The sequence below is a fragment of the Argentina silus genome (genome assembly GCF_951799395.1).
Source record: "Argentina silus genome assembly, chromosome: 2".
Taxonomy (NCBI): Eukaryota; Metazoa; Chordata; class Actinopteri; order Argentiniformes; family Argentinidae; genus Argentina; species Argentina silus.
Window position 1 is genome coordinate 495,732 of NC_139656.1, and position 20,548 is coordinate 516,279.

The 20,548-nt window shown below is 42.0% G+C and overlaps 2 protein-coding genes across 2 annotated transcripts in view; one reads left to right on the plus strand and one right to left on the minus strand.

Moving 5' to 3' along the window:
* Window positions 1–1,222: 1,222 nt before the first annotated feature.
* myl10 (myosin, light chain 10, regulatory) lies at window positions 1,223–4,615 on the minus strand. Its single transcript, XM_083665524.1, has 7 exons — window positions 4,592–4,615; window positions 4,035–4,124; window positions 3,431–3,506; window positions 2,717–2,821; window positions 2,332–2,410; window positions 1,952–2,000; window positions 1,223–1,391 (listed from the first exon to the last, which is right to left on the minus strand). The coding sequence occupies exons 1-7, from the start codon at window positions 4,592–4,594 to the stop codon at window positions 1,287–1,289; spliced, it is 507 nt and encodes a 168-aa protein (XP_083521650.1). The 5' UTR covers window positions 4,595–4,615; the 3' UTR covers window positions 1,223–1,286.
* Window positions 4,616–11,878: 7,263 nt separating this feature from the next.
* cux1a (cut-like homeobox 1a) overlaps window positions 11,879–20,548 on the plus strand; it is a 153,463-nt gene continuing 144,793 nt past the window's right edge. Inside the window, exon 1 of the mRNA XM_083693742.1 lies at window positions 11,879–12,453. Within this exon, the coding sequence (XP_083549868.1) occupies window positions 12,286–12,453 (168 nt within the window). The 5' untranslated portion in view covers window positions 11,879–12,285. The remainder of the gene's footprint in view (window positions 12,454–20,548) is intronic.

The window sequence follows — 20,548 nt, forward strand, 5'->3', positions numbered from 1 at the left end:
CGGAACGGAGTAGGAATTTGGCTGTGTGTTGTCTGCACTCATGTGGTCGTTGTTATATTTGATGTGGAGTGCTGCCAACTAATTTACAGACCGTGGAGCCGGTTTATTATTGTATCTTAACTGTTATGTCCTTCCCTCTACAGCTTGTCTCACTGACAATATCCTGAATTATTACTTCAGATTTTCCTTTTTTCTGTATTTGTGATGGAACGGATCCAAGTGTGAAACCAACCGTAAAGGGTTACCTTTATTTTTTTAATGGTATGTTTTATGGTCATTTTATTCAACCTAGGAACAGTATTGTAAAGTTCATTGTTTGTTATCATAAATCATGTGGAGTTTAACTTGCTTCTTTGTTTTCACTTGTGTGAGTGAAGCAGTAACCCCCTAATTAGTAGTCCCCTAATTAACTGGTATACATTAAGAAACTATATCTCAACAGTGTTACATGATTATTAACTAATCATTGCATCTCAGTTAGTTTGTTACTCATTGTAACATATTCCAAAAAGTACCAATTGCTATTAAATAATTGTATATTAAAAACACCACTGCTTATAAGACTGTAAGTCGGAAAGAGTTTCGCCTTTTTATTTTGTGTTCTTATCTAAACATTCAACATCTTTGCTTTTCAACTTTGTTGTTGAATCTTTTGATACATATACATGTACTTTTTGTTCTAATTTTTAATTTGTTCTAAATTTCTTGATGGTTTTATTTTTCATTATGCACCATTGATATGTCTCCAGTCTAGTATATTGATTGAAATGTATCAATTGTAAATATGGAATATATTCCAAATGTATATTGGGACACATAGATTAACCCATCTTGCTATTTTCTCCCTTGAGGTTTAGATGCATCTGCAAATTGTATCAAATCTTTGAATCACAAAAAATGTCATTAGTGTCAAGTGTACTTATCATGAATAAAAATGTTTTTTACTGCAAGCTGTCTCAACATGGAGGATATTTAAGGTGGATACTCTGTGACAAAGACTGCTGACTGCACTACTACTACCACTACTACTACTGTACTACTACTACGGCTACTACTACTACTACTACTACTGTACTACTACTACTACTGCTGTGGCACATGAAGATTGCATGTGTTTCAGATGTAAAGACCCTACACAATTATACGGTAGATGTACACAGATGACTCCATTTACACACATAGACTTTTCTGAATATTTTTATTGTTGGGATGTGGGGTGTAAGGTGGAGGTGTGATGTGCAGTCTGAGGGGATTGATGGGTGATTGAGGGATTGTCATTGGCTCCTTTATTCCGCCTCCTTGTCCTCTCCGTGGGTGATGACATAGCACAGGTTCTTGTAGTCCAAGTTGCCGGCGACGTCCAGGGGGAAGTTTGTGAACATATCAGTGACCTACAAGGTTAAAGGTCAGAATAAGGTCAGACAAGGCCAGCTGGTTGTTCACTGTTTTTACCCATTAGATAGACTAAATAACAACCCTAAATAACAACAACAATAACACATTGCTTAGTGCAATTTAAACATGTGAATACAGAGGGGCTGTCCAAATCTTCTCTCATGGTTGTTTTTTGCAAACGTATCATGAAGCAGGCATTTTACAATACATAATATGAAATATCTGCATTTGTCAAATTAATATTTTTTTCTTCCATTCTGGTGCTGTACTATATTAGCTCACTGTAAGCGGATATGGCATCTAACCCTAACCCTAACCCTTTGAATCAGGGTAGGATCTCTTTTACAAGCTACAGATGGTCAGAGTGAAACGTTTCTTCCACAGTTTTACTATGCTCTGGTGGGGCTGCAAGGTCAGTGATAAGCGGGTTAGAGATGTGGTGTATGAAACGCTCCACTGTGATGGATGGGACTGTGACAGGAAATGAACGATGAGCCCAGGCCTTATTCCAAACTAAATCCCAGCAACCCTCAGAAACCTGGGAGAAGTGCATTACCTCAGCCTCTGTGAACTTGTCCGCCTGAGACATGAGATGATATTTGATTCTGGAGATGGAAATGATGAGATGTTACATACATCAAACATGACAGGAACTTTTTCTTTCCATTTTTGCAAAAATGTTGTTATACAGTCTTGTTCAATGACTTGAAAACAAATTGATAGGACAGATGAACAGATAAGTGGTTCACTAGATTCACAGAAAATAACTTTACAAGGTATCTATTTTCATGCCTCATGTATTACGATGAATAACAGTAGATAATATAGGGTGACTAATAGATTTATTACGTAATGTACTGGGTGTGATAAGATTGCCATAGGTAACTGTTGTGAAGCAGGATTGAGTTTGTAAAAGGCTGATTTAAGAATCCTTACTCCTCTCCTTTGAGAACACCCTGTGCCTCAGGGTCGAAGATTTTGAAAGCGTTAAGAATAGTTTCCTCAGGGTCGGTACCTAAGAGAGGAGAGATGTTTCAGAAATGCAGTTGGTCTAAAGCAAACAGCTATCAGATACTGTAACTTGGGTAGCACCCTTAATCTATTTTATGTGACTCCAAAAATTGGGATGTGATTTTCCCAGTGATAACCATCTCATTCATGGTGATGAGAAGAAAAAGTGTATCTTCAGTTCATGCTATGATTGCTCACTTCTGACGTAAATAACTGTTGGCATAGTATGAATGAAACGGAAGTGAACAGAAAGCAAAGTGCTATTGTGATCCAGCCCTATTTCAGCTATGTAGTGTTGCTGCTGCCGGACCTTTCAGCTTCTCGCCAAACATGGACAGGAAGATAGTGAAGTTGATGGGGCCAGACGCCTCCTTCAGCATCTCATCCAGCTCATCATTCCCCACGTTGAGGCGGCCTGCCCAGACACATTGTAGTGAGGAAAAGCAGTAATAATATTAATAATACTACATTATATTTGTATGGCACTTTCTCATGGACTCAAAGCACCAAAACATATGAAAATAAATATATAGGAGAACAGTCACAGAACATACATAACATACATTAAAAGCCTGCCTGAACAGGTAGGTTTTTAGCAAGGTCTTAAAAGAGTCAACACTGTCAGCAGCTAGTAGTGTTCAGAGTCCCTGCGATTGGTCAGTTCCTGTCATCATGGACACCTGATTAGATGAATACTGCACTGGACTGTTGCTAGATGCAAGACATCCTCACCTGTTAAACCTGGACACTGATCTAAGGTGAGTTTCGTTTTTTCATCCTAGATTTGGGAAACTTTAGCTGATCCTATGTCGAGGGGGGGCCTAACCCTAACCCTAAACAAATCAAAGAGATGTAAATGTAATTTTCCTTTTTACCATGGCTAAGTCCTCTGGGGCCCTAGATGTGGGAATATAAAACAATTTTTGTCAAAGTTAAATATTTTTTTGCCTCGTTAAGCTGTTTTCACATTAAGCCTTTTAGGATATCCCAAGAGGAGTTAGCCTAGTCACACTCGCTAGCTCACCCAGAGCACAGAAGGTGTCCCTCAGGTCACTCTTGTCAATGAAGCCATCTCTGTTCTGGTCCATAATGGTGAAAGCCTGAGGGAGAAATACAGGTTTGCATTATATACATTATATACTGTAGCCTACTGGTTCTGTGATGACATTTCTGAGGTGTCAGTACTCCATAGTCTACTACTATGTTCATCAACCTTGGTCCTGCAAGGTGTGCAGGGTTGTGTTCAAGCCTAGCTCTGACACACTTCATTCAGCTAAAGTCCTGCCCATCAGGACCTTGGTTAGTTAAATCAGGCGTGTTAGGGCTGGGCCCAACAGAAACTGGCACACCCAGTAAGTCTCCAGGACCAGAGTTGATGACCACTGGTCTGGTGAGCGATTGATATGGTAAATGAAGCACCTTACAATTACATTTACATTTAACATTTTAGTCTTATCCAGAGCGACTTACAATAAGCACATTTGTCCAAAACAAGTGAATCAACTATACATAGTCATCACAAGTAAGACTTTCTATAAAAATAAGTGCCACAAGCAGTCGCAGTGCTCGCGGAAAGAAAGAAAACAAGCAGTCGCAGTGAAGGAAGAAAACAACAAAGCAATGCCCACCTCCTTGAACTCCTGGATCTGTGCCTGTTCAAACATGCTGAACACATTGGAGTTGGCATCAGCTGCCTTCTTCTTTGCCTTCTTGGGTGCCTGAGAGACAAGGGGAGGATAATCAGGAGATGGTCATTATGTTGGGTATATGATGAATAATAAATTGCACAGATTATTTAAATAATGCAATCTAATGCAACAGATCAAGTCAGTTGTAGCCTTTAACACTGACGGCACAGAGAAATGATAAACGATATCAATGATGCGACCAATAGTGAAGATATATAACAGACACTGTCATATAGATGCTAATTTTGCTATCATGATCCCTAATGATCACAGTTGAAGGGTACCATTCACCACAGTTTGTCTTGTAGATATGAGACTGATCGACAGATACATTACCTCACTGTATACAACATCAGAATAAATGCCTTAGAATAAAGAATAAATGTCTGTTTCTGAAATAACCACAGAAGTAGATTCTCAGCATCCTAGACACCAAAGTGACACGTACGCATGCCAAGATGAGGACAGACAAAAGGAGGCGAGAGGTCAACCCTTACCATTGTGAGGAGCTTCTTAACACGTCTCTGTGCACAAACTAAAGCCAAACAATCGACCCTTTCCAGTTATATAGAGAGACAGTTGGCCCTCTCGCCCACCTGCTCTATGTTTAGACAAAGGAGGGGGTCACCACCCAAGGCATGCCAGCCATATAGAGGACTGTCACCTCCCACAGCCACCCATTGTGATTGACACATACAGGGTGGCTGTTCTGAACTGTCTGCGTGACATCCTATCTAAGGACTATTGGCCATGGTCAGACGGTCAAATCCGGCCTCCTCCACAAGAGTTATAGGTAGTTGTGAGTGTGTCAATACTTGAGACTTCACAGGTCCTGTAGTTAGGCAGAGCACTGATGCAACATCTCAGCCGATGAAATTACCAAAGTAATGAATTGATGCCCTTGTCTTGTTTGCAGTGGAAAGAGATGCTTTGAACAGTTGGTGGGGATTTTCTGTAATTGGAGTGGGGTATTATGGGTATAAACGGACTGTGTTGTTGGACATTATGACCAGATTGGCACTTGGCACTGAGGTTATGCACAGGCTTTGTTGAACACTAAACCTTTGTGTTGTCTCACATTTGAACATTTTCAACAACCCCTATGCTGGTTGAACCATTGATTCCACAATCGCTAAAGGGTTGCAGCTTTGACATTGCTCAAGTCACTTGCACTCAGCGTAGCACAAAAGAGATTCTTGCCTTCTTTGTGCTCTGCATTTGTTTTTGAAAGAGTATTTTGGGAACACAATATGTCACTGTTGGCAGCTTCAGACTTGAATCAGTCAAACACCATATTGTACAGATATGGACTGATGTGCGTGTAAGGCTTTATTTATCTGATTTCTGGAAAACAGGTGACCAGTGTTCTGTCAGATAGCAGTAACTCATCTCCACAGCTAACCAACCTTGGGTATGGGAAGGCCTGTTTAACTGAGTGATGCGTGCGTGTGTGTGTGTGTGTGTGTGTGTGTGTGCAAGAGCATGCCTGTGAGCATGCCTGTCAGTGTGTTTGCGTGTATGCATACCATAACATTTGTTCTTCGCCTCAGAGAATTTTCTATTCTATTGTAGCCCCATGTCATTGTGTGAGGGTGGGGGGGGGGGTTATTGTTGTGTCCATGTTGGGTGCTGCTACATGCGTATGGAGCATTGAGAAGTCAAGGTCAACCTTGCCTTGGCATTATATTCCTCCAATAACACAGACAGCTTGGGCTCCTTCCAGGTATGTGACCGATGCATAAAAACTGGCCAACACTGTCAATCACTCACTTCTAGAACCCACCCACCCCCACCCATTGCCACTAGACCTGTCAATCACTAGTTGCCTATCCTTACTGACTTCAGGGCCACACCCACCGCACCTGTCAATCAACAGTAATGTCCTCTTGTTGGTTATAGAGGCCCAGTTCCAAAACAATCCCTCACCTCTATCCCTGACTCGGCAGTCAAAATATATACTCCAAGATGAATTCCAAAATGAGTTCATGACACCTCAAGGATCTGAGCAGTACCATTCAAGACATGCAGGTCACATGGGCTGGGGAAGTCTTTGCTAACACCTATCCTATCTTTTCAGATCTACTAAGAATGAGTCAACAAGGGCCTAGTGGTAGGAGTCAAGGATTGGTTTGGCACTCTGTGCCAAAAAGCCTGTAGTCTTCATCAATCAGTCAAGTAGCTGCATGATTTCCTATTATGTGCCAGCGAAAGCAACACATGGATCTGAGTGGGTCAGGGATCTCAATGTCAAAGACACGTAACCTGTCTCTTCGTGGTGGGCCAAATCATAACGGAATGTGCAACTGTTGTGCAAATGATGATGTCAGTAGAAGATGTTCCACAAAATCAGTTATGTATACCCTCGAGTAAGCCCCTCTGTTTGACTATGCAGTGAGTGTGTTGTCTTTTGTAATGCCCTGAGAGTCCAAAAGGATACAGCAGCTGATCCACCTTAGGTTCACTCTGTTGTCACAGGGCTTTAGTCAGCTCAAGTCATTAAAGACCAATCAGTTAGTCATGGACCCTCAGCGCCCCCTGCTGATTGAACTGATGCTGCTTGATCACTGCCTGTTCCATGGTCCGATCTCAAAAGTGTTCCCTCTCTTCCTTGTGTCCTTTTCCCTCGCTTCCTCATGTCCTCTTTCCTCGTTTCCGCGTGTCCTCTTTTATCGCTTCCTTGTGTCCTCTTTCCTCGCTTCCTCGCGTCCTCTTTCCTTGCTTCCTCATGTCTGGAGGAGAGGATAGGATAGAGGACACAAGGTGTTGTGTGATGTTGTGAAGTAGTTTAGTTCATTTACAAAGATGGAAATGTACCTCAGCTTCATTGCAATTTCTCACTGTTGCCAATAGATGGCGATGTATTATAACCCAAAGAAAGACACTGGTCATACTTGAGGCCAGTGACATTTCAGTGAAAACCTGACCAGGTGTGGATGAACCTCCACTTCCTTCAGATTCCTTTATCTGTTGGCACATTTTGATGATAAAAACCTGATTATGCAGTCAAAATAGAACAGCTATTCTCTCCACATATTCCAAAATGAATATATGATATTCAAGACAATAGACTGATGATCTATCAATAATATTGTAATGCTGAATCTCTAGTCTGGCCAATATCTACACTGCAATCTGTATTACAGTACACACACACACACACACACACACACACACACACACACACACACACACACACACACACACACACACACACACACACACACACACACACACAAGCACCCAACAATGCTTGCTGGGTGGCTTTCCTTGCCTCCCAACTCCATTCATTTCCGATGTCTTCTAAAAGGCTAGCATTTCCTTAATTAAAATTTAATCCAGCATGCCGTCTCCTTAAAACGAGGACTAGCCTCTAGAGGAACCTTATTTGATTAAAAAAAGACGAGGAGAAGTGGGGAGTCCTGGGTAGATTTGCGTGTGGGGGAGACAGCCCTAATTGGGCTCCCCAGAGGGCCCTGTCTGATAGAGAGAGAAAGAGGGGGAGGCAGGGAGCAAGAGAAAGAGAGATAGATAGTGGAAGAAACCGAGAGAGAAAAGAAAGAGAGGGGGAAGACAGAGAAGGAGGGAGACGGCGAGGGAGAGAGGGAGGTGGAGAGAGAGTAGGAAGTGAGAAGGGTGAGGGAGTGAGAAAGAGAGAGAGACAGTGGGGGCAGCAGCGGTATAGCGGTTGTATGGGGCTCTGGTGAGTTAGAAAAACAAATTGCCAGTGGGACTGGAGGCGCTGGGCTGAGTGGTCCCTGAGCCCCCTCACTGAGGAGAGGGGAGGAGCGCAGAGCCGCAGGCGTCTACAGGGGCCCTCATCAACTCCCAATCCCCACCTCAGCTCAGCAGAGTACAGTGTAGCGCAGCATGTGCTGGGCTTTTGTGTACTATGGATCCCCTCTCCCTCTGTCTGGGCTTTAATACCTCTCTGTTTTTCTCTTCCTCTCATTCTCTCGCTCTGTCTACCCCTCTCTGTCCTTCTCTCCCTTTGTCTGTGCTATAGACCCCCCCCTCTCTCTTCTCCTTCTCTGCCTTGGCTTTGCCTGTCTCCTTCTGAGGTTACCATTTCCCCCTCCCCATTGCAAATGCATGACGTGTGTGTGTGTGTGTGTGTGTGTGTGTGTGTGTGTGTGTGTGCGCGTATATGCATGCGGCGTGTGTGATGATGCTCACATGAGGGAGGTACAGTGACTGTTGGAGCTCAGGAGAGATGGGACCAAGAAGCCTCTGCTCCTTCTCTGTTCCCTCATGGCCTGTGTTCATTCAGCATCTCACTGCTATTGTTGTTTCTCATTTGCCTACGGTACAGTAGCAGTGTGCTTTGTCTGAATTAGCCTAGAGCATCATTTGTATCTTTCCACCCAACCGTTTTTTGACTGTAGTTTCATTTGGATTGGCAATAGGAATTCAGTCGTCCAAAAATGTGATCCTGTGGTGATTGTGTGTACACCCTTTTAATGTGCAGGTGACTAATGTTGGCCCTCTTGTACACGTTCAGCCAACGTTGGTACAATCCTTCACTGCAACCCTGTGTGTGGCAGGTTGATTAAGTGTAATTTTCCATTTTAATTGGTGAAACCCAAACATAATTAATCACCAGAAAGCCCTGAACACCCCTCCCCCCCCCCCACCTACTTCTCTCCTTCACTCCCTCCCTCTTTTTCTTCCCTGACAGGAGACGTGGGGGAACACTCCTTCATCAAGCTCACCCATCCATATCTCTTCAGTTCCCATCTTCCCCAGCGCAAACACAATCGTCACGGTGATGGGCCCCCTTGTTAAGGCTCCTGGAGCCCTGAGAGAGAAAGAGAGAGAGAGAGAGAGAGAGAGAGAGAGAGAGAGAGAGAGAGAGAGAGGGAGAGAGAGAGAGAGGGAGAGAGAGAGAGAGAGAGGCTGGTCCTTGTGATACAGACGCACTCACATGCATGATTACCTTTAAATGGTCCACCGTGATGAGGCTAGGATTGACGGCGCCACGAATCTCCAAGACTCACTCAGTGTTTAGCATGTGTCAGAGAGAGAGAGAGAGAAGGAGAGAGGTGGGAAAGGAGAGGAAGAGAGAGAGTGAGAGGAGATGAAGAGAAAGATAAGGCTGACATAAAGAGACAGAAAGAGAGAAAGAGAGGAGAAATAGAGAGAGACAAATGAGAGAGGTGGAGAGGCTGACTAACATAGTAATTTGAATAAATCCTGTGTGTGTGTGGGGGGGAAAGTGATACTGTGCATTTAACACTCAAGTACTTTCAGCACATTTTCTCTAGGATCTGCCTTTGATTACTGTCATTTCTCTCCTTTGAAGCTTTTGTGCGCTGATAGGACAGTCCTGGCTTGTTAAACGCTTAACCTTCTGCACACATCGATCTTAATTGAAACTCATCCTTCTTCCATTCAGTGCTGTAACTTATAGATTTCTTATTTAGGTTAATTTGACTTGAGAATGTCAGTGGATTAAGTCCTTCAAGGAAGAAAAACAAAACAATTTGGGTGATGCAGTTTAACCACGTTTCAAATTGCATCACCAAATCAATTCAAAGACTTGGTTTGATGTTAATTGGGGATGATTTGTCCACAAATGTGAAACTTGGTCAAGCTATCACTCCCATTATTTTTTGTTAGCAGTGGCTAAAGTTAGCTGAAGTTAGTAATGGCTCTTTAAACTAATCTGAAGCATGGATTACAGTTTATCCTGGCCCATATACTAGGGTAAGGAACGATCTGACTATGAGGTGCAAAATACTTATGCTTTAAAGAGAGAGAGTAACAGATGAGAGATACATTTGTAAAGTGTACAACTAAGCAGAGGTGTCTGTCTCCTTCATGGTTCTGAAGGCTGTTGTTGAAAGGACAAGCTGCCCCTGTCTTTCAGGTTTGATGTCTAATCACTGTGTGAACCCCACCCAGAACTGGCATTAACTGACAGGAAACATATGTGTGTGAAGGGGGAAAAAGTCACTCATGAACAGAAATCGTGGCCATGAACGACCTGATAGATGTTTTATGAAGGGTTTCAGGAGGATTGAACACACTTGGAATAATTGACTTGAGTTGACAGTATAGTTTTCTCTCGCGCAAGATAACTAAATTCTATGGATTTTGAAATGAGATACTGTGGTCAACTTGTTACAAGAGTACATCAGTTCATCAGTTACATAACGTGGCAGCCTATGTTATCAAGCAGACCAAACCCCACTTGTAGGTTTTAATAGAATCCACAGATGTTTCACCTAAAGGCTTTTTTGTACTTTTTGCTTCTTAAAATGATTCATTAGATAACATAATGTCTGTCTGACGGTAGGATTATAAATTCCATATGTTTAGGAGAACAGACTAGTCAGTCTGCATTCCACTGGTGCGCCTGGTCTTATGGGGGATGTTAAATGTATACATGCATCAAATGACAGACTCTGAGAATATACATTTTCCCACTTAGGAAGTGAGCTTACATACAGAGATCGGGTTAGGGTTATTTCAGTGTTGAAAGTCTGGTGGCTCTTGTGGCTAAGTTCCCCAACTAACTTTTCAACAACTTTTCCTCCCACTGAGTTGCTAAAAAAACAGATTTTAGTGTCAGAGCTGCCAGAAACAGGCTATGATGCTAATATAGTCAGTTATCTGCCAATGCACCAGACTTCTCAGCATATCACTGAAACATTATTTTACAATGGCATGAAAATAGTCTATAAAAAAAGTTGGGTTAATTTGTATGGTTAACTTTATACTGTATTTATGTATTATTTAGGCTACATCAAGAAAATACACAATAACATTATATTTTGGCCCGCAATATAAAAGTAAATAAATCATTCTGTCCATAATGCAGCAGTAAACACTTTTTAACGTTTTAATTACTGTGATTGCATTCATCATTTTATTGAAAACGCTCATACTGAAAACCACCAATATCAACATGTCTTCATGTAGGCTAAAATTGTTAACAGAAATACAAGAAAGTTATTGATAAATGTATTGTAGTGACTTTTTATTTTATTTTTCAAAGATATTCATGAAAATGAAAATATGCATTGAAAATATATCCATAAACACCTTTAGGTCTATCCATGCAACCTTCAATATCACATTGAAAATATTTCTGATTAAGCGCAAAAGAATCAAACGTTTTAATCGAAAATACAGTCAAATATATTGAAACAGATTAGTGATTGAAAAATATGCCGGAGATTGCTTTTCTATTTTCAAACCTACAGGGGCGCTATTCTCCCAAGTTAAAGTTCAAAGTCAAGCACATTGCTGAAACGGGTATTGATATAAAATGACTTCGGCCTAGGATGCAATGTAATAAACCAACATTTTGAGATATACATACAGTTTGCGTGCACATTACACACTGTATCCAGTAATTAAATGAGAAATGCTCATGCTCAAATGTGAAAGAAAGAATCGAAAATAAATAGGCTACAAACACTATACTACAGCCTACATCTAGCCATATTTATTCTAGGGAAACATATCTAATCCTGTTTAATGTGATACACATACATATATCTAACATCAAATGTTTTCCCCATTAATTTTACAAGACTCAGATTTAGTATTTATTATCAATTCGGCCTCTTCATTTCGTCAGTTACTTAAACAAGACACCCCTACTGTAAAACTGCATGTCGATTGATTGGAAACTGTCATTTTCAGACAGTAAAAACGGAACTTAAGCCGACCAAAGCTGACAAAAGTCTAAAAGTGGGATTTATTTTCATGAAAAAATACAAAAGACAACAACATCATTATAAATCAGAAATCGTATTGTCAAAGAATTTGTGGCCTGACTAAACAAAACATTAGGTCATAGAAAGATAAGATGGATTCAATAAACAATCAATAAATGTATATAGCGATAATACTACACAAAATAACAGAAACAATGACAGAAATAATCTAGGTCTATGTCAAACATGAAAGCAATAATGTTTTTCACGCGGAATATACAGGCTGTATGAAATTGTAATATTGCCAATATTTCGAAAATTAAGTAACATTTCCCAATTGCACACTCAACAACAAATCTTACTGCATCGTTCTCGCTCTACGTGGAAACTCCATCCCATGTTTTAGCAGTTAAAGCAATTGCCAACTCCCGTTCAATAATTCTATTCCGCGGCCCTATTCAATATCACAGGTTCCTGTTCAATAACTCCATTCCGCGCCCGTGTTCAATAAGCGATGGCCCTGTTCAATGGCTCCGCTCCGTGTTTTGCGGGCGCTCCCCCTCCTTTCTACTGAACTCCAGCCCCTCGCTCTCTCTCTATCAGCCTCTCACTCCGTCTCAATATGTCTCAAGATGGCGGCCAATGCGGGATCGATGTTTCAATATTGGAAGCGCTTTGATTTACAGCAGCTGCAGGTCAGCCTTTTTCCTTAAAGTTGCTATGATTTCTTGAAGCCTGATATGTGGTCAACCGTTGTCGAGTTGTGGCTTCGGTCTTGAGCCGCTCTTTGCCGGTGTTTGTGGCCGCTTTTGGAGCTCTCTTCTCCCATTGATTAAAGCGGCTCTCTCGTTGATCGGAAATTGATCCTCTTTGTTCAATTCCCATCGATCAGACATCATGGCCGCGGGGAAGCGGTCACTATGGCAATTCGGGTACCAAAGGCGATGCGGCACCTATCAGAGAGTATTCTGTTGCGAAACGGTCAACTTAAGACTTTTTAGAGGAGGTTGTTGATGGTCTTGATGCGTTAAGAATAATTTTGTTAAAGAAAATAAGTGCGTTTGTTGTCTCGAGCCCTCGCGGGTGGCGCTGTGGTGCTGAAACGAGTTGGGTGCTGAAGAGTTAGGTGACTTATTTATGTTATCTTTTAAATGTTTTTAAATTGGTAAATAATGTATTGAAGAAGGAAAAATACTAAATGTTTTGACCGCATGCTTTTCACAACAGCTATTCTAAATGTATTGCTTCTCTATAATAGCCTCGATCATGAGGGAAGTGTGTTGCACTTCTGTAGGTAAATCAGCATTTTAATTACAAAACATTATAATGATGAAAGTTCCTCTGTTTTAACATTTAGCTTTAGTGTTACGGATATATTTTACGGTTGAAAATATATCCTTTTAATAGCAAGCCTATCGGAAGCGTGAATCTTTTTATGCTTAGGAAATAGTGATTTGCGTGTCACCTCCAAGTTCAAGTTTGCGTGATTTAGCTATTTATTATCAGTTATTCCTGCAGGTCAGTTCTATGCTTATATTCGTTTTCATGCAGACCTCAACGCATTATGCAAGTGCACGAACCACTCTAGGTTCAATGATTCGATATGTTTGTTTTTATAGTTTGTAATTATGTCAGGGAGCCATAGCCTACAACTTAAAACTGAACCTAGGAACACAAAGTGAAAAAAATCGCGTTTGCCATTTCGTTTTATTTTATGGTATCTGAAGAAAGCTATTGTGAAATTGCAGTTGTCCGTTGAATAATCTAGCATTTGGGATTGGGATTTTTGCATATTAGGCAAATTTAATCGATTCATGTACACCGTTTCATTCTTTTATTTGTTTGAGAGATTAGTTGCACACATGTACGTATTGATTTGTTAGGTCGTTAATGGATAACCATCGATATGTGAATGTTATTGAAATAATCGCAATTAATTGGACTGAAAGAAATAATATTTGTTTATTGCTATTGTACATAGGCCTATCTGTGTAACATTTGGAATAGGATTTGCATGAGGGTAAAGTCATATCATTCTGTTGTACATTGAAGCCGATATTGGATTACTTTTTTTCTTTTTGTCTTCTCGCGCTTGTGGCACTTCCTATTCCCGTTTATTAGCAAACATCAACCATATAGCACTATAACGAATTCAAGTATAATTTAGTGGATTCGTGTTTGCGTGAATTTTAGGATATGCATGCCCGAAAGTCCTTCCCCCCTCCCTCCAAATGGATATGGTGAGAAATATCGATTCAGGCGGCTACTATCAAAGGAATGCGTTTCAAATGAACACGGCACTCAGTACAGTCTCACGGGCTTTGCACATCAGAGGGGACAAATAGCCAATGCATGCCGTGCTTTGGACCATATTCTGTTGAACATTACAGTGAAGGCTATTGAAAAGGTGCCGATATGTTTTAGTGTTACTCCTGCCTATGCTGTTTGTTCTCGACCATTGTTTTCCTATGCCACCGTGTGTCCGCCATAGCCAAGCTTACGGCCAGGGAACAGGTTGATCTCTCCTTCTTCAACCACAGAAACAGGTTCTCCCTGCTACTGTACCCGGTGCGACGTTATGCCACCGTTACTTGAAATATTCTTTGTTTGTTTTTGTTTTAAAGGACTGGACAACGTGTGTGTATGTTTGACTGGTTATGATCTTTCCTCGTCGGATATTGTTCACGCTGTTAATCTGGATTGAGCTGGTTCGGGGATTTTGGGAATGGATTGGTATTGTGCCTTTGCCCCTAAAAATGTTTATCTGAAAGCAAGTCTGTTTAATGATTTGATTATAGATTATCATTCTTACGGGGGTCTTTGGCGCCACCAATGTGATGCCTGTGATATTTTGTATCGAAGTGGGTATAGTGATGTAGTGGAGGGTATGCACAAATTAATTCAGTTTACCCACTTTTTTTATTTCTGTGAAAAGGATTTACCAAACTGTTAAGTATATTTTGCATTAGGCTTTACCTACAGCATATTGGGTTTACCCACTTTTTCATCTACCACTAGGACATCCTGAGTGGGACATCCTTGCTTTGCATCCTTGCTTTGTTCATCCAGATAGTTTTTTCATTGAATGGTAGACTTCAACTGTTTAGAAAAAAAGTCCTTATTAATTAAATTTTTACTATATCGATGGAGGCTATATTGATAGAATTGTAATCTTATTCTATCACTCATTCACATTGAAACAAACTCTGCATGATATGATGTGAGGTTGCCCTTTATTTGACACCCTGGTACGGTATTACTTGACTGCATATCAATAACACTGTTTCTGTTACATTCACTGACACAAGCACCGCTATGTACCATTTAGTACAAGGTAGTACCAGTTGTGCAGGATTTACTTATGTAACTACCAGAAAGTGGCCTACCCCTTGCTACCCTTTTTACAGTGTCTTAGTAAATACTGGGTAAATACCAGCTGAACCAGGGCTGTAAAATAAAGCTTTACTGTCTCAGGACAGTACTTTTTTAGAGATAGGAACCATGAATCCAGTCACAACCTTGACGACTATTTTATGAATTTCTAAACAAAGGTTATTTATCAGTATGCTTCCCAGAACACAAGTGGATTATGATTATGTTTGGCATCCATTTAAAGACATTAAATGCAATAGGCTAATATCCAGAGAATATGCCGGCTCACCCCTCAGTCTGTACGGAGAGTGTACCTCCTCCCTCCCCACCCAGAGTGAGACTTGACAGCCATACATAGCTCTTGCATAAAGTATGCATCATGTTGGGTTGTGTTAAGAGCCCTGCAATAATCATGGTAAGACCCATCAGATGATATTAGTCAAGACCGCTGCTCAGCAGAGAGGAGAGAGAGAGGATTGAGCAGTGGTGGACTTAAAAAATTCCACCTCCATTATTGATGACAACTTATTTACTGTGCTGCAGTATTGCCATGGGTGAGTCTTTCTGACAGGATGAGCTCAGGCTTGTCAGACACTGCAGCGTGGCCTTTTCATCACTACCCCCTTTGATTGGAGTCGATAGTGATACCACATGTACATGTTACAAGTAATAAACCAGTACATTGTTTATCTTTTTTATAGCCTTTTCATATTGGTGCACTCCACATGGGAATCACATTAAAGCTAGAAGACTAACCTTCAGTGGCTTGACAGAAATAGGTTTTCTGTTTCGGAGCCATGATAGCAAACAATGGAACTGCTGGTTTCCATTAACGGATCATTCAATGCTATGGACATTCATAAAAGCTGTAGACTGCATAGGCTGCATGTTCCTAACCCTCTTCATAATGAAGAGGGTTAGTTAGCCTATTTCCAAAATCACTGGAATGCAGTCTACAGCTTTTATGAATGTTCCTAGCATTGAATGAGTTACAAGGATCAATTTTAATATTGCGTTTGGACTCATACACTCTTTTCCTGAAAGACCACCTGCTGTACAGTATGTGGCTTAGGCACAGTGCTGGACTGAGCCCCGGTGAAACGGTTCTACTCAAATGACTATACCCCCTGTTTTCTTGTCCTGTATAATTGTCTCAGGTCATTCGACAAATACTGCTCCAATTAGGACATAAATCTCCAGGGGTCAGAACAGGGAGATGCTGTGTGTCCACACAGACACAGACACACACACGCACACACACACACACACACACACACACACACACACTAGACCTAATGATTGAGCAAAGCATGGAGCCAGAGCCCCAGACACACACACACACACACACACACATACACGCACACGCACACACACACACACACACACACACATTACTCCATACTCTACCCCCCCAAAAGCCGATCTCTCTCAGATGTGGTGACTTTCAATATTTCCCTGCTCATCTCAGGCAGACAGCCCACGGGAGCCTGCGTCTCTGTGGTCGGCCCTTTGATGAAGCTTGGAATAAAAGGGTTTCTTGTCGGGGCTTTTTTGGGACATGTTCTCTATGCTGCTTACAGTAGTAGGCAGCTCAGTGTGAAACTTTGAAACGGCACCATTACGGGGATGCCTTTGTAGTTGAAAGGGCACCCACAGTCCCTCATTCTCCTGATTAAGTTTGATTTTGGCTGTTTACGTTCCGTGTGGCGAGAAAGATGCCTGTGTCCCAACATGAGTCTCTCCCCCTGTTTCATGTCAGCCTCAAGACAAGGCCTCAGAAGGCCGAAGTCAGATCGTCAAACTCCGATCCTAACAAGTAACTATGCTCAACCTCCGGAAGAGTGATGAATTGACAAATGGTTATTCAATATATTATGATTTCCCCCCCCCCCAAGGCTTTCATCTGCAAAATTTCATAAGATGGTTTTTGATGTTATGCTATTTTAAGTGCTTGACTGAAATGATCCATCTTAAGACATAGGCCTATGTTGTAAAATCTGTATAAAGGCCTGTTCAATGCTTTTACGGTTTTTCCACTTGTTTTCAACTCCACTTTAGGATGGAAAGTACTAGCACCATTTTATGCCATTATCCTTCCAGAATTGGTTAACTTCTCTATGTTGAAGGCGAACATGGAAGCACCATACTCCATAGGCCTGGAGTACAGCACCCTACATGACATTGTAGGAGGAGTGTGGCAGATAGACTGGTTTGCCTTAGCGGGAGCCAAGTGTTTGTGATTGTACCCCGACTGTGCTCAAGAGAAGTAGCTTGTCTGGAGCTCTTACCCTTTTCAGACTCTGGGCTCTTTCTTTCCACCACTCTGACGTCCATTAGCATAGGTTCTCAGCCAATTCAAAAGGACCCCTAGCGGGAGGCGGCCCCTCAGCATACTACCTGTGTTGATTCTGCTCGGTTGGAAGGTGGCCAACTGCAGGTGAGATGCTCTGCTCAGAGGTATTTGGGCCTGTGTGTGGTCCCGCATTTTTCGCGTCAACATATGGAGATTAGTGAAGGAAGCAATGTCGCCCATGACCACGCAACAGAGATTTGAGCTCCTCAGTGCCCTAAACTTGTGCCGGCCTGCTGTTGGCTGTAAGCATATCGGTTTGATATTTACGATGTGGCAGACACAAGCTGGGCTTTGGCTCCCCAGTGTTATTTTTAACCCTCTGTTGCCATAGACATGGGGGCGTTGCATCGAGATAAGTGAAGAATTTGATATGTGTCGTCTATAGAGGTATTTTCTAGTGCTCTTGAACCTAGACCAGAGTATTGCCTTGGGGTTTGATCTAAAGCCACACAAGTAAGATATATATTTCAACATTTAACATTGAGGCCATTTAAGCTCCACCTGGCATAGCCCCTGTAGTCACATGTTTGTACAGCAGGACTTTAGATACAGAGGGTTCTCAAGGCACCTGAGTATGAATCATCCATGCTATAACAGGCAAGTTCCTGACTAGCTCTTCCACATATCAGTGAAAAAGCAGGAGCCTGCACTCAGGACTAAATATAGAAAACTCCTTAATGCAGAAATTAAAGAAGAACTGAGCCTCTGCAGACTAGCTCTGCCACCCCGCAACTCCCCCTTTCCACCACCACCACACACACATCCATATCCCCCTCTCCACCACCACCACACACACATCCATATCCCCAGTCGATTCCCCAGTCAGATCCATGCCACTTCAAACCCCAACAAGCTTGTAAACACGGCACACAACAAGGCAGACATTTGCATGTCCCCGTCCAAATTTAGCCCGAGCGTCTTTGCCTTTTTCCCTGGGATTTCATAATTGCAAAGGAAAGCTTGATATTTATGCGTTTTCGCATCACATTTGGGACCTTGCAGTATTTTGGGCCAAATTCTTTTTAGAGGCAACAAGCTTCAGTCTGGATCAGTCTGTCAGAGGGTGTGAGCTGTGCTGAATGATCACAGCTGGAACCTCTTGTCTCCCCGCACAGTTAAATGCTGTAAGACGCGGGCCTACTAAGCGTAACTTATGTTCACTATCTTTTTATCCCTCTTGTGTGAAATAAGACTAGTCAGACATGGCTGTAAAAGCTCAGAAGGAATCTCATCGTCTGTGGTCACTTTTATGATGTGCAATAAATCTTTATTTAAAAAAAGAAAAAGAAAGAAAAAGAATTTGGCCCGCAACTGAATTAACAAATCAATTGAAACTTACTCCTTGCCTTCTTGACTGTAGTTATCACTTTTTAGCGAGCTGTACTCAGCGATCAGTGGTTTATCTTACTCAGACAAATGGGTCCAGACAGAGTAATCACAAAGAGCCTTTTCCTGAACTGAGATACATGCGTGCATGAGATACATTACCAATTGAAAAACCCTGTCCCCTGTGTAAAGTACTGTACCAAACTTATTCATTGATGTTTGAGTCGGGCGTGTGTCTCAAATCAGTATTTTACTTACTTCTCTCTGACTGAGTTTGCCTGCTGATGTGATTTTTGATGACAGTAGTGTTTACTGGTGGTGGGGGACTCGGATACAGATGGCTTGATGAGCTCTGTAGCCCTGGGAATGAGGAGAGGGGTCAGGCCCAAAACTAGTCCACACTCTATCCTTTCTACATTACCTCACTCACTACGTCTGCCCTCTGTCCCCCCCCCCCCCCCCCCCCCTCTATCTCTCTCCCTCTCTCTTTGGGAGCTGGGGTTTCATGAGGGCCCCTTTTGCCTCACACAGTTTTATAGAAACCCTGACGCCAAATGCATAATTAGCCTGGAATGTGCTGTCCATTTCAGGCGGGTAGGGAGGGAGGGAGGGGGTGAGTGGGTTGGTTAGATGGAGGGGAGGGATCCATGTAGTTGGCCCCTCCTAACTCGCTCCCCTCTGCCCACTCACTGACGCTGAGGTTACTCTGCACTGGGGTGCTCACACAAGCTACTGTTTGGCAGCCACAATCTCTGTTTCACTGTTTGTGAATGTGGGAGAGAAAAAAAAGATCAATAGACGAAGTGAGTGGAAGAGGAACATTGTTACGGGAAGGAGCTGTGTTTGAATAAGGCATTTGAGGCTGTTTATTGCGCATGGTCACATCACTTAGGAGACTCTTAAAAAGACTTAAAGATGAATTCACCCAACATGTCGTTCTTGCCCTCTGAAGCATCTCCATATATTTGTATGCCCTGCTATGCAACTACAGGCCATGGTATTTTGATGTTACTTTAGATTGTACTCACCTCACTCTGAATATGAGCATTCCAGGGACTGAAGAGAAAGGGGCGACACATTCACAGCAGACTGCTATAACCAAGGCTACGCTGTTCCCACTTAACACAGGTACATTTAGATGGTACAAGAATGACGTGAGTCAGGAACAACTTAGACAACCTATTGAATTGTACCGCACACAATGAAAGAGATGTCTCAATCGCCAGGGTTAAACGTGTTCCACTGTGAACTGAAGAGATGTTAATATCGACCTTTTTGAAACGTCTTTTGTTTCCGGTTTCGACGGCTTTGAAGCTACAGTACTGTACAGTACTACAGTACTGAAGCTACAGCTTCAGGATCTGATATGACTCCCTGTGATCTGTTAGTATATTAGCATTTTGACTCAGTCACTGTATTTGCTCACATAGAGAAAATATGAAGGGCTGCAAAGACATTGCCTAACACTCTGCGGTCAAGAAAGTAAATAAGTAAGTCAACATAAAATGCCTTTTAAGAAAGTCTGAAAAGCATCAGTGCCTAAATTGAAACAGTAAGCATCAGTGAAAAATAAGGGGGGAAGGAAAAAAACACAAAAAAACTGGAGCAGCAATTTATCTGCTTCTGTGCAGAAACATCTGGAAACAGTTTGGAGAAAATGAGGGAATCTGAAGTGCTTGGGAATTAAGAACTATGGGAAAGAGAAATGTTCCCGAGCGAGGGCTGTAATGTGTACTGGA

Coding starts and splice junctions, on each gene's coding strand:
- myl10 (XM_083665524.1), bottom strand. Junction 2,411..2,716: donor GTTTGGCGAGAAGCTGAAAG/GTCCGGCAGCAG, acceptor CTCCTCTCTTAG/GTACCGACCCTGAGGAAACT. Junction 2,001..2,331: donor GGTGTTCTCAAAGGAGAGGA/GTAAGGATTCTT, acceptor TTCCATCTCCAG/AATCAAATATCATCTCATGT.